Below are 11,153 nucleotides of genomic sequence, written 5' to 3' on the forward strand. Positions count from 1 at the left end.
TCACCTCGGGTGTACCATACGCATCAGTGGCTAATGGCGCGGGCCAGGGTCTGAGCCAGCCAGCCGTGTCTGCTAGGGTGGACCCACGTCAAGATCCTCTGACGGTTAGAGGGGTGGCCCCGCATCCCCAGGCCCCTGAGTTTAGCGAGGTGGCCCTGAGCTTTCATCAGCTGCCTGGTATTGGTGGGAGGCACCCAAGAGTAACTGAACAACCTGCTGTCATCATTTCAGCTCCAGACCTCTACCAGGCACCTGTGGCCAAGGGGGAGGATTCTTGTCTAGGCCAGAAAGCCAGTGTGTCTCTGTTCAGGGGCATGTCTGTGGGCAGATCCCAGGATGCCATAGCCTCCGACATGCTCCCAGATGTGTCTCGGGGGACTCTGGCTACTGGCATGTTCCTAAGTATGTCTCAGGTACCTGTGTCCCCTGGCAGATCAAGGAGTGTGGCCACTACTATGGGCCCAAGACAATCTCGGATGAGCAGGGGCATGGCTCCCAGGACATCCCGTGCCTCCGTGCCTGCCGCCCCTTTGACTCATGAATCGGCCAGGGTGGCTCCTGGCTTCTCTCAGGCTTCAGTGTCCGGTAGACTGGGTGCGAGTTCGTCTAGGTTTTCCATGACCACTGTGGGCCCCAGCGTATCTCAGGTCAGCGTGGATCTTCCAGTATCTCTGGACCACCGGTGTCCTTCTGTGTCCACAATCTCCAGCAGTTCCCAACAAGCTGCTGTTATCAGCCAGGAGCCTGCAGTGGGCATGCCCAGTGCTATGGCCCCAGGCTCTAGAGCCGGTGGCGTGGCCTCTAGTCTACCCCCAGGGTCCATGATCAGAGGCTTGGGCCAGAGCCTTCCTCCAGGGCCCATATTGAGTTGTGTGGCCCCCAGCCTTCCACCAGGTTATGTGGTCAATGGTGTAGTCCATACTCTGCCCCCAGGGTCCATGATCAGTGGCGTGGGCCTGGGCCTTCCCCCAGGGTCTGTGATCAGTGGTTTGGGCCTGGGCCTCCCGGCAGGGTCTGTGATCGGTGGCGTGGGCCAGGGCCTTCCCCCAGGGCTTGTGATTGGTGGCGTGGGCCAGGGCCTTCCTCCAGGGCTTGTGATTGGTGGCGTGGGCCAAGGCCTTCCTCCAGGGCCTGTGATTGGTGGCGTGGGCCAGGGCCTTCCCCCAGGGCCTGTGATTGGTGGTGTGGGCCAGGGCCTTCCTCCAGGGCCTGTGATTGGTGGTGTGGGCCAGGGCCTTCCCCCAGGGTCTGTGATTGGTGGCATGGGCCAGGGCCTTGCTGTAGATCCCATGACCAGCACTGTAGCCCAGGGCCTTCCTCCAGGGTCTGGGGCAACTGGCATGGCCAGTACTGTGCCTATGAGTTCTGTGGCGACTTCAGTGTCCCCCAGTCTGATTGCAGCATCTGGTACTGATGGGAAGAAGCAAGGTCTCTCGGTGAAACCGTCAGCTAGTCTAATTGCTCCGGACCTGCTCTTTGATTCAGTGGCAGATGCAGTGGACTCCAGAATCCCTCCTTGTCCTGTGAACTCTACTGTGAACACAGCATCTGTGCCTGGGGGACTGAGTCAGAACCTACTTCTGGAGTCCATGGCTAGTACAGCCAGTCCACCCTCCACAATCGGAGGCGTGGCCCCGAGCCTTCCCCAGGGGTCCCTGCTGATTGGAATCTCTCCTCGTCCATACCATGGGGGCCTGGCAGGTGAAGGGTCCACAACCACCTTGCAGGCATCCCATCCCCCTGGCCTGGCTCAAGCTCCCCTCCAGGAAGCTCCTGGCATGGCCGGTGGAGTATACCAAGTACCTTCAGTTCTGCAAAGAGCCTCACAGTTGAACCAGGCTCTTGGGGTGATGACAGAATTTGAGACCACAGATCCCAAGACTGTGATGAGACCAGAGGACTCGGGCAGGGCTCCTCCCCAGGGGTCCATATCCAGGCAGGGGTCCGAAGTCCTTGAGGCAACCCCATGGACATACCATAGTCCCCTGGCAATAGACACTGACCACAGCCAAGAGTTCCCTGTAGAGAATGAGGCTCTTCCCAAAGACCAGAGGCTGCTATTGGAGGAGGTAGCTCCCGGCCAAGCTAAGTCAATGCCCAGCAGTGTGGCCTCTGTCCTTCCGCAGTCCCCGAGTCTTGCTAAGCCCTCCACGGTCAGTAGTGGCACCCCAACCCTGCAGCACAGGTCAGAGACCAATTTGGTGGCCCCTGGTTTGCACACTGTGACTGCTAGCCCCAGTGTGCAGATGGTGCCCATCAAGGGCACTGGGGCCCCACTGGCTCACCCGCAGACGCCAAGCTTTCACACTACACTCCGGAGCCCCTCGGCTTATCAAAAGGCTTTGATGGCTCATATAATGCCTCAGAGCCCCTCAATGACTCATGAGTCCCATGGGGTCATGGCTTCTACTGGAGTCTCAGGGTCACCCAAGCCGACCCATGACAATACTGCAGCCAGCGGTTTGCACCCAGGGTCTGTGGCTTGGACGAGGACCCAAAGCACTTCCCGGAGGTCACGGCCACATGTTTCTCCTCATTCATCCCTGATTAAAAAGATGATGTACAGTGGTTTCCAGAAGGAAGCCATTCCCAGCGCACCCCAGAAGACAGCTGGCAGTCTGATTCAGAATGGCCACGGGCCCCTTCGCCCTAGAACATCCTTCAGGTCCATGCATGCTATTTCTGTACCAGAAAAGCCAGAGAGTACTGCAGCTGGGACTGTGCCCTCCGGTCAGGAGCAGCAGGATGCCCCCAAGTCCTTGCAGAAATTTCCTAAACATTCCCTGGGTGCACCGCCAGCCTTAACGCCAATAATCCACACTAATGAGCTGGCACATGGCATGGCCCCCTCTAAGCTGAACCCAGGGATTCGGAGGGTGTCTCTGGGTTATGAGTCTTCACCGAGGGGTTCTCGGCGGCCCCTTTTTAGGCAGGAGTTGCCGCAGGCATCTCTGGTTTCCCTTAGCTTCATGGCTCCTGCAGAGAGTCTCAGGGCATCCACGACTCCCGCTGACATTCTTGGAACTTCTGTGACTCCTGCTGAGAGTCTCGGGGCACCCCTGACTCCAGCAGACAGTCTTGGGGCACCCCTGACTCCAGCAGACAGTCTTGGGGTGTCTCTGACTCCGGCAGACAGTCTCGGGGCGTCCCTGACTCTGGCTGACCGTCTCGGGGCGTCCCTGACTCCGGCTGACCGTCTCGGGGCGTCCCTGACTCCGGCTGACCGTCTCGGGGTGCCCCTGACCCCGGCTGACCGTCTCGGGGAGTCCCTGACCCCGGCTGACCGTCTCGGGGTGCCCCTGACCCCGGCTGACCGTCTCGGGGTGCCCCTGACCCCGGCTGACCGTCTCGGGGAGTCCCTGACCCCGGCTGACCGTCTCGGGGTGCCCCTGACCCCGGCTGACCGTCTCGGGGTGCCCCTGACCCCGGCTGACCGTCTCGGGGAGTCCCTGACCCCGGCTGACCGTCTCGGGGAGTCCCTGACCCCGGCTGACCGTCTCGGGGTGCCCCTGACCCCGGCTGACCGTCTCGGGGTGCCCCTGACCCCGGCTGACCGTCTCGGGGTGCCCCTGACCCCGGCTGACCGTCTCGGGGCGTCCCTGACCCCGGCTGACCGTCTCGGGGCGTCCCTGACCCCGGCTGACCGTCTCGGGGTGCCCCTGACCCCGGCTGACCGTCTCGGGGTGCCCCTGACTCCCGCTGTACTCCAGGGCCCGGAGGACACTGCCACGTCTGGTGGCCCAGCGTGGAATTCTGCCATCCCCCGCGTAGCAGTTGGGCCCAGGGGCAGCACCGTGGCCCCCGGCGGTGCTTGGGAGCCAGCCAGGGGCACTGTGCCATGGGACGTCGTGGGCAGCAAGGCAGCGGTGGACCCCAGACAGCCGAGGGAGCTGGTGGCATCCGTGCAGGCTGTAGAGAAGATAATCATCCACGCGGTGGTTCTTATCCAGGCGTGTGCACGTGGCTTCCTGGTGCGCCGCACCATCAGGGCGTGGCACCAGTGGGCCATCATCATCCAAGCTGCCTGGCGTGGCTACCGTGTGCGGCGGGGCCTGGCCCGCCTCTGCCGAGCTGCCGCCATCATCCAGGCTGCGTGGAGAGGCTTCGCCATTCGCCAGAGCCGCGCCCAGCAAATGCTGCTCCAGAGTGTGTGGGCTAAGACCGGCAGCGGGGCTAGGGCGGCGTCCGGCCACCGCTGCTTCCAGTCCTGCCAGCCGCGTGTCTGTGCTCGCTGCCAGTCACTGACCTCCGGACTAGGAAGCCCACCCAGCGTGGTGATGCTTGTGGGTTCCAGCCCCCGCACATGCCACACGTGCGGCCACACCCTGCCCACCCGGGTGGTGCATGGCACGGGCCGGGGTGCTGCCAGCCAGGCCGGTGTGCCGCGGGGCTGCCTGAGCCAGTCAACGGCCCAGAGCCTTCGGCAACCCCTTCCTCAGGCCAAGGCGGCCACAGCCATCCAGTCTGCCTGGAGGGGTTTTGTTGTGCGCCGTCGGCTGAAGCAGCAACAGAAAGCAGCCAAGATGCTTCAAGCCACCTGGCGCGGCCACAGCACCCGGGCCTCCCTCACCACGGACGCGCTCCTGGGGCCAGCGGTGTGGGACAACTCACGACACACGCGGTGGCCGGGCGTCTAGGACCTTGGCTTACTGGTGGGGGGATGCCAGGGGAGGGGCCACATGGCTCTCTGGGTTTCATGAATAAAGCCCTCCACAGCCTGGGTCTTGGCCTCCTGTGCATGTGGGCGTCTCGGGCATGGTGTAGGGTGGAAATCTGGGGGACCTAGAACATCCTGGACCAGAGGGGTCCAAAACTTTCAGCCACGCCGCAGGCACCTGGGGTCTGTGCCTGGAATCAGGACCCTAAGCCTTCTGCGGAGGTCAGGGTGGCCAGCCTGGACTCACATGTGCCACCGTATTCATCCAGGGCGAGCAGGGCAGCATCCAGTCAGTTGTGGACGGAAGCACCCCAGAAGCCATTGTCTAGGGGGCCTGACTTGGAGTGGCTACCATGAGGCCCTTGTTCCTAGAAAATCCTAGAGGCTTCCAGCCACATCCTGACTTTGGGGGATGCTGGGCCACCCTCAAGGGGCCCCAGTCTAGGTGAGAGAGACCTGGATGCAGGTGGGATCAGAGACACAGCAGAGGGAGGGGCCTGGGGGCACCCAGAGGGGCAGCCTGGCCAAGTGGAGGGGCATGGGGGTGACAGCATGGACTTGGGAAAGGCATAGAGGGGCAGCAGAGTGGTGGGGGCTTCAGTGGAAGCTAGGAGGGGCAAGGATGTCCTGGAGAGACGTGTGCGTGCTAAGTCACTTGAGTCGTGTCCGACACTGACCCCACGGACCACCAGGCTCCTCTGTCCATGGGATTCTCCAGGCAAGAATACTGGAGTGGGTTGCCATGCCCTCCTCCAGGGGATCTTCCCGACCCAGGGATCGAACCTGCAGTCTCTTGCGTCTCCTGCATTGGCAGGCGGATTCTTTACCGCTAGCGCCGCTTGGGAAGTCCCCTGAGGGGTAAGGCTTTGGGGTCACGAACCAAGAGGGTTTGTTAGGAGAGGTGGAGGAGGAAGTCAGGAATATCAGCCCTGGTGAACAGTAGGTCCCTCAAACGCCCTGCGTCCGGAGGCCCCACCTCCGCCTCGGCCCTGAACAGTGCCGCGCGCCGACAGCAGGGGGCGCGCAGGTGTAAAGAGCGGGCACCTGGCCACACACCTGCGCGGAGCCCATCTTTCCCCCTCTCCTCATGCAAGAATGGCGAGCCCCCAGCCGCCGCCGCCGCCGCCGCTTCTATTGCTGGCTCTACTGCCACTGCTGCTAAAAGCTTCAGATGCGAATTCCTCTGTTCTCATGGGCAGCTCCACAGGTAAGAACAGGTAAGATCCGGCTTCCAGGAAGCTGGAGGGGGGAGCGGCCTAGTCGCACACCTGGTGTCTGGGCACCTCCCTCAGGCCACACTAGTCTGCCACCGCCACCCCCGTGCCCCCAGCCCGGAGCTGTTGCTCCTCCTGGAAGCAAGAACAGCGGGAGCACCAGCCCCTCCACCCCCCACCCCTCACCCCAGTCCTGAGGGTGCCAGGCCTGCCACCCCAGCATTACATCAACAGCAACAGGCTGGTGAATGCCTCCTGCCCAATTTGAGGTTCCGTTCCCAATCTCAATTTCTCTTAGGCGCCCCCAAAGGGAGAAGGGTGAGAACCCAGGGGCCACGGGGATGCGGGCGGGAGAAGGGCTTACTTCCTGGTCACTGAACCTCTGCGGCTCCCAGGGTAGGCTCTTGGCCGCTGACTTAATTTCTTTGTTTCCCTATACGACAGCTCCTGGGGTGGAGAAGAGTTGGATTTCTCGCATCCATGGCCCCCATCCTTTCCATCCCATCAAGCCTCTGACCAGCGTCCCAGCCCCAAACCTGGAATATCAGAGTGGAGGCCACCACAAAATGAGACTCTCATAGCAGACAAAAGCTTTACTCAGAAGGACCACATAGCTCAGGAAACTGAGGCTCAGACAAGCCAAATTTCCCAGCCTGTGCCAGACCCAGATTAAACCAGCTGACTTGACTCATGCCAGCCTCCTGGTCTAGGAGTCTCTGGGCAAAGCAAAGTCCTGGCACGGCGCATAGACTCAGCCCCATTTCACCTTCTGGTCGGCTCTCCAGCAGCTCATGAGCGCCCTATCTGTGCCAGGCACTCAGCAGAGCTTATGTCCTCCACAACCTCCTCTTTCCAGTTTTCCTTAGTTTGCTTTAGAAGTACAACTCCTCAGAGGTCTCGCTTGGCTGGGGGTCCACTGTGGCCCCTGAGTCATCTTCATTTCAGCTGAAACCTCTGTCATCTGGATTCCTTCTCAAAGAATGGTAGGAGACAGTTTTGAGGAGGCTGGACTCTTAGTCCTTGACTCCTTGGAGGTTTTGTTTTGTGTTTTACTCTATTTTTAATTGAAGGATAATTGCTTTACAATATTGGTTTCATTTCTGCATACATCAACATGAATCAGCCACAGGTGTACATATGTCCCCTCCCTCTTGAACCTTCCTCCCACCTCCCATCCCTTCCCACCCCTCTAGGTTGTTAGAGCCCCAGTCTGAGTTCCCTGAGTCATACAGGAAATTTCCATGGGCTGTTTATTTTACACGTGGTAGTGCATATGGTTCCGCGCTACTCTCCCCTGGAGATCGTTGAAAAGCCTTCTTACTTCCCAGTCACTGTGGGCCAGACACTACCATTGTGAGCTTCAGTTCCCCACCTGTAAAATGACGATAAAGTCAGGCCAGTATACCATGCCTCCTTCTAGACTCATCTGTCATCCCCTCAGGAGCTGGGAAACTGGTTAGAGAAATAGGATCTGCGTGTGGACCCAGCCCCTTCCTGGGGCCAGGGCCAGATGTTATTTCCTCATTTGTGCTGCTTAGGGTGAGGCAAGCACAAAGATCCACCCAGGGCAGAGCGGATTGGGTGCAGCAAGATATGGTTGATGAATGGACTTGCAATCAGTTAAGTTTACCAGCAGCCTGGAGCTGGGAAGGAAGTAATTGTGGCAGGTGGCCCATGAAATCTTTACCCACCTTCAGCCTGGCCCCTGGGCCCTAAGCTAGGGAGCAGCTAGAAGAAGGTAGCAGAGGTTCCAGAGTCTTATTGCTCAGTTGTGTCTGACTCTTTCTGACCCCATGAACGGCAGCACGCCAGGCTTTCCCGTCCTTCACTTTCTCCCAGAGCTTGCTCAAACTCATGTCCATTGAGTCAGTAATGCCATCCAACCATCTCAACTTCTGTCATCCCCTTCTCTTCCCACCTTCAATCTTTCCCAATATTAGGGTCTTTTCCAATGAGTTGGGTCTTGGCATCAGGCGGCCAAAGTATTGGAGCTTCAGCTACGGCATCAGTCCTTCCAATGAATATCTGCTGACTGTTCTTAGAGCTCAGGCCTCAGTGCCCCCATTAAAACCTTGAGTTTACCCATGGGGACCTTCCAGGTACCTGGGAAAGCAGATTAGGGTCGATACTCTCTGGGAGCTCAGAGATGGATCTCTGCTGCCCAGTGTCACTGAGTATCAGACCTGCGTGAGCTCTCAGAGACTCTGACTTTCTGTGATGTCCATTTTACAGATAAGGAAACTGAGTCCCAGAAGGGTTCAAAGAGTTGCCCAGCATGCTGCCTGGGTTGGCAGCCATTCCCTATATCCAGAAGGGTTCCAGAGCCCTAAAGAAGAGTAGGGGGCAGGGAGGGTCCACCCCAGACTGAGATGCTGGCTGTGGGAACTCAGATGAGGAGCTTCAGACACGAACACCTCAGTTTCCCACTGAGCACTCCCACTGTGCACTAACCCTCCAAGTCTCCCTAAGTGGTGGGTGCTGTCTACTGGCATAATAGGGAAAGAGGCATCTGGCTGGTTGGGGCCGGGGTTGCATATCCTTGTTCCTAATTATCTCCTTCCTACACCCCAATGGTGTTTTCTTTCCACATGTTACAGCCTCAGAGATGGACAACTCGACTTCCAAACCTCTGACTTCTCCCTTCAGCTACAGCTCCCCTACTATCTTGGAAAACCACACCAGCCAAGAGAGCCCAGAGACAGGCTCCACATTCCATCCCAACAGCCCTAGTTCAGAGGCCACAACCTACCACAGCCCCTCAAATTCAGGGACAACCTCCACCACCCAGCCCACCTCCTCACAACCAGAGCCAGACACCCACCCCAGCCCTGGCTCCCACAGGTCGGAGCACACCGTCACCTCCCCCTCCAGCGCCCTGAGTTCTGTCTCCTTGGCCACCCTGCCTTGGAGTCCCACTCACCCCAAGCCCAGCACGCTGCCTCCCTCTGTGTCCTTGGCCACCACTGACCGGACATTCGAGACATCTGGTTATGGTGAGTACTGGGACATTGGGGCCTGTAGGGGGATGGAAGGATTGAAGGCAGGAGGAGAAGTGGATGACAGAGGACGAGATGGTTGGATGACATCACTGCTCCAATGGACATGAGTTTGAGCAAGCGCTGGGAGATGGCGAGGGACAGGGAAGCCTGGAGTGCTGCAGTCCATAGGGTCGCAAAGAGTGGGACGAGGCTGAGCGACTGAGCAGCAAGGGGGTACGGTTGGGGGTACCAAATTGCAGTTCTGGGATTGGCCACCAGGGGGAAACACAGTCCTAAGAATGTGCTGGGACGGGCCTCTTCGCCACCCCACCCCTCACCTCCCATCACCTAAGCCTCTTCAGACCTTCATCCCAAGCACATTTTATTAAGCACCTATTGTGGGTCAAGTCCTGTGGGAAACGGTTATGTTGAAAGATAGGTTATAAGTAAATTTGTTTATAAAAGAACAAAGTAGAGCAGGATAAAGGGTCGAAATGTGAGTGCAAAGGATTTGAAATTTTAAAAGACTACTCGGCAGAGGTCTTAGTTTGAAGGAGGTGCAGGAGGGAACCATGCCGGTACCTAGAGGGAAACAGGACAGGCAGTGAGCACAGCCGGTGCAAAGGCCCTGAGGTAGGACTGTTCCTGGTGTATCTGAGGTGCCACCAAGAAGTGAGGTGGCTGAAATGGGGTGAGTGAGATACTAGTTGGGGTGGTGAGGGTGGGGAATTTGCAGAGTGTGGTTATACGGAGCCCCTGGGGCCCATAGAGGCCAGGCATTTTTTAGAGGGTCTAGAAAAATCTATCATTCAAAATAATGTTGTCTCTAAAACATGCAAACAAGAGTGTAAACATGAAGTATAATAACATTTTGCTATAAATTCAATAACACTTTGCTATAAATAAAAACATTTTGCTTAAAGTCACAGGATATAAACCCATCTTTACAAAGTGTCAAATTTTGTACATATCCTCAGAAAGTCACTGCATTTGGGAACTGAGTTTTAGGTTGAATTTTTTTTTTTTTTTCCCCACTTTGCAAGAACTCCCAGAAATGGCCAACAATGGAGTGGGAACACAGCAAACAAAACGAATGCCTTGTAGACAAATATATTCAAAAGAAAAGAAAGAGAAAAACGAAAGTGAAAGTAAAAGGGTAAAAAAATGTGCTTGAAAAGATAGAGCAGCCACCAGAGAGGAAAGTAAGCATCACGTCCTGAGAAGGGACTTAAAGGCCATGGACTCTATCCTTCCAGTGCAGGAGATGTGGGTTCCATTCAGGGAACTAAGATCCCACATGCCTCGCGGCACAGTAAAAAAAAAAAAAAAGGGCCCTGGGGCCCTGGTGTGTCTCAGTCTTAGAAGAGTTCCAGTGCCGTGGCTGACTCAGGGCTCCTCCCTTTAGCTCCAGGTGACTCTGAGGCTCCCAGGTTGCACAGGAACCCTGGTGTGGTGGTGGCCGTGTGTCTGCTAGTGTCTGCTTTGCTCATCGGAGGTGTGATCATGGCAGTGAGGCGCTATCACAACGGGGTTTCTGAGTTCCAGAAGCTGGATGAGGTATCCATGGTGGGGGGAGGCGGGACTGGGGTGGGGGTGCCCTCTCAAGCAGGGCAGGCCCCTGCTGCAGAGACTGCTGGTCCCTGAACACCCCCTCGTATGTGTTCCTCCTTCAGGGGCTTGTGAGTCGAAGGTCATCTTCTGCCCATCACAGACTGCCGTGATCTTCCATCTTTGAAGCTGAGGGAGAGGGACTTGGATGAGGCTGGGGCATCTGGCGAGGGGCAATAAAGCCCCTATCACTCCTCCGAGGCATCTTGAGTCATAAATTCATTTGACAAACATTTTAGAGTGTCTACTCTGTGCTGGGGTCACAGTGGGGACCATTTCTCCACCCTTATGGAGCCCACAGTCTCAAGAGGGAAGACCGACAGCAGCCAGGTAATCAAGTGATGTAATTTCAAATGGCTGAGGGCCACACAGTGGGGTTGCAGCTGGAGCCCAGGGTCCTGTGTGCCCAGGTTTGCCGAGAGGGAAGGGAGGTCTCTCTCGAAGGTGATACTGTTTTCCCTGGCCATACCGTGCAGCCTGTGGGATCTTAGTTCCTCAACCAGGGATTGAACCCAGGCACTCAGCAGTGAGAACATGGAGTTCCTACCCATTGGACCACCAGGGAGTTCCCTGGAAGGTGATGTTTGTGCTGAGACCTGAAAGAGATAAAGGGGCCGCTGTGGGGACACCAGGGAAGGCGTGCCTGGGGGCAGGCACAGCAAGTGCGAAGGCCCTGTGGTGGGTAGGAAACACGCG

At 57.6% G+C, this 11,153-nt stretch overlaps 1 protein-coding gene across 2 annotated transcripts; it reads left to right on the top strand.

The window, feature by feature from the left end:
* The first annotated feature begins 5,749 nt into the window (after window positions 1-5,749).
* CIST1 (colon, intestine and stomach enriched 1) lies at window positions 5,750-10,650 on the top strand. 2 transcript variants are annotated; one of them, XM_068981505.1, is made up of 4 exons: window positions 5,750-5,874; window positions 8,469-8,864; window positions 10,255-10,406; window positions 10,523-10,650. In XM_068981505.1, exons 1-4 carry the CDS (start codon window positions 5,829-5,831, stop codon window positions 10,568-10,570), a joined length of 642 nt encoding a protein of 213 aa, XP_068837606.1. In that variant the 5' UTR covers window positions 5,750-5,828; the 3' UTR covers window positions 10,571-10,650. The 2 variants fall into 2 exon arrangements, with proteins under 2 accessions (XP_068837606.1, XP_068837605.1); XM_068981504.1 differs by having other exon boundaries at window positions 5,753-5,864.
* Window positions 10,651-11,153: the final 503 nt, after the last annotated feature.

This window comes from Capricornis sumatraensis, chromosome 9, assembly GCF_032405125.1.
Source record: "Capricornis sumatraensis isolate serow.1 chromosome 9, serow.2, whole genome shotgun sequence".
Classification (NCBI taxonomy): Eukaryota; Metazoa; Chordata; class Mammalia; order Artiodactyla; family Bovidae; genus Capricornis; species Capricornis sumatraensis.

Coding starts and splice junctions, on each gene's coding strand:
- CIST1 (XM_068981504.1), top strand. CDS start 5,753: ATGGCGAGCCCCCAGCCGCCGCCGCCGCCGCCGCTTCTATTGCTGGCT. Junction 8,865..10,254: donor ATTCGAGACATCTGGTTATG/GTGAGTACTGGG, acceptor TCCTCCCTTTAG/CTCCAGGTGACTCTGAGGCT. Junction 10,407..10,522: donor AGTTCCAGAAGCTGGATGAG/GTATCCATGGTG, acceptor TTCCTCCTTCAG/GGGCTTGTGAGTCGAAGGTC.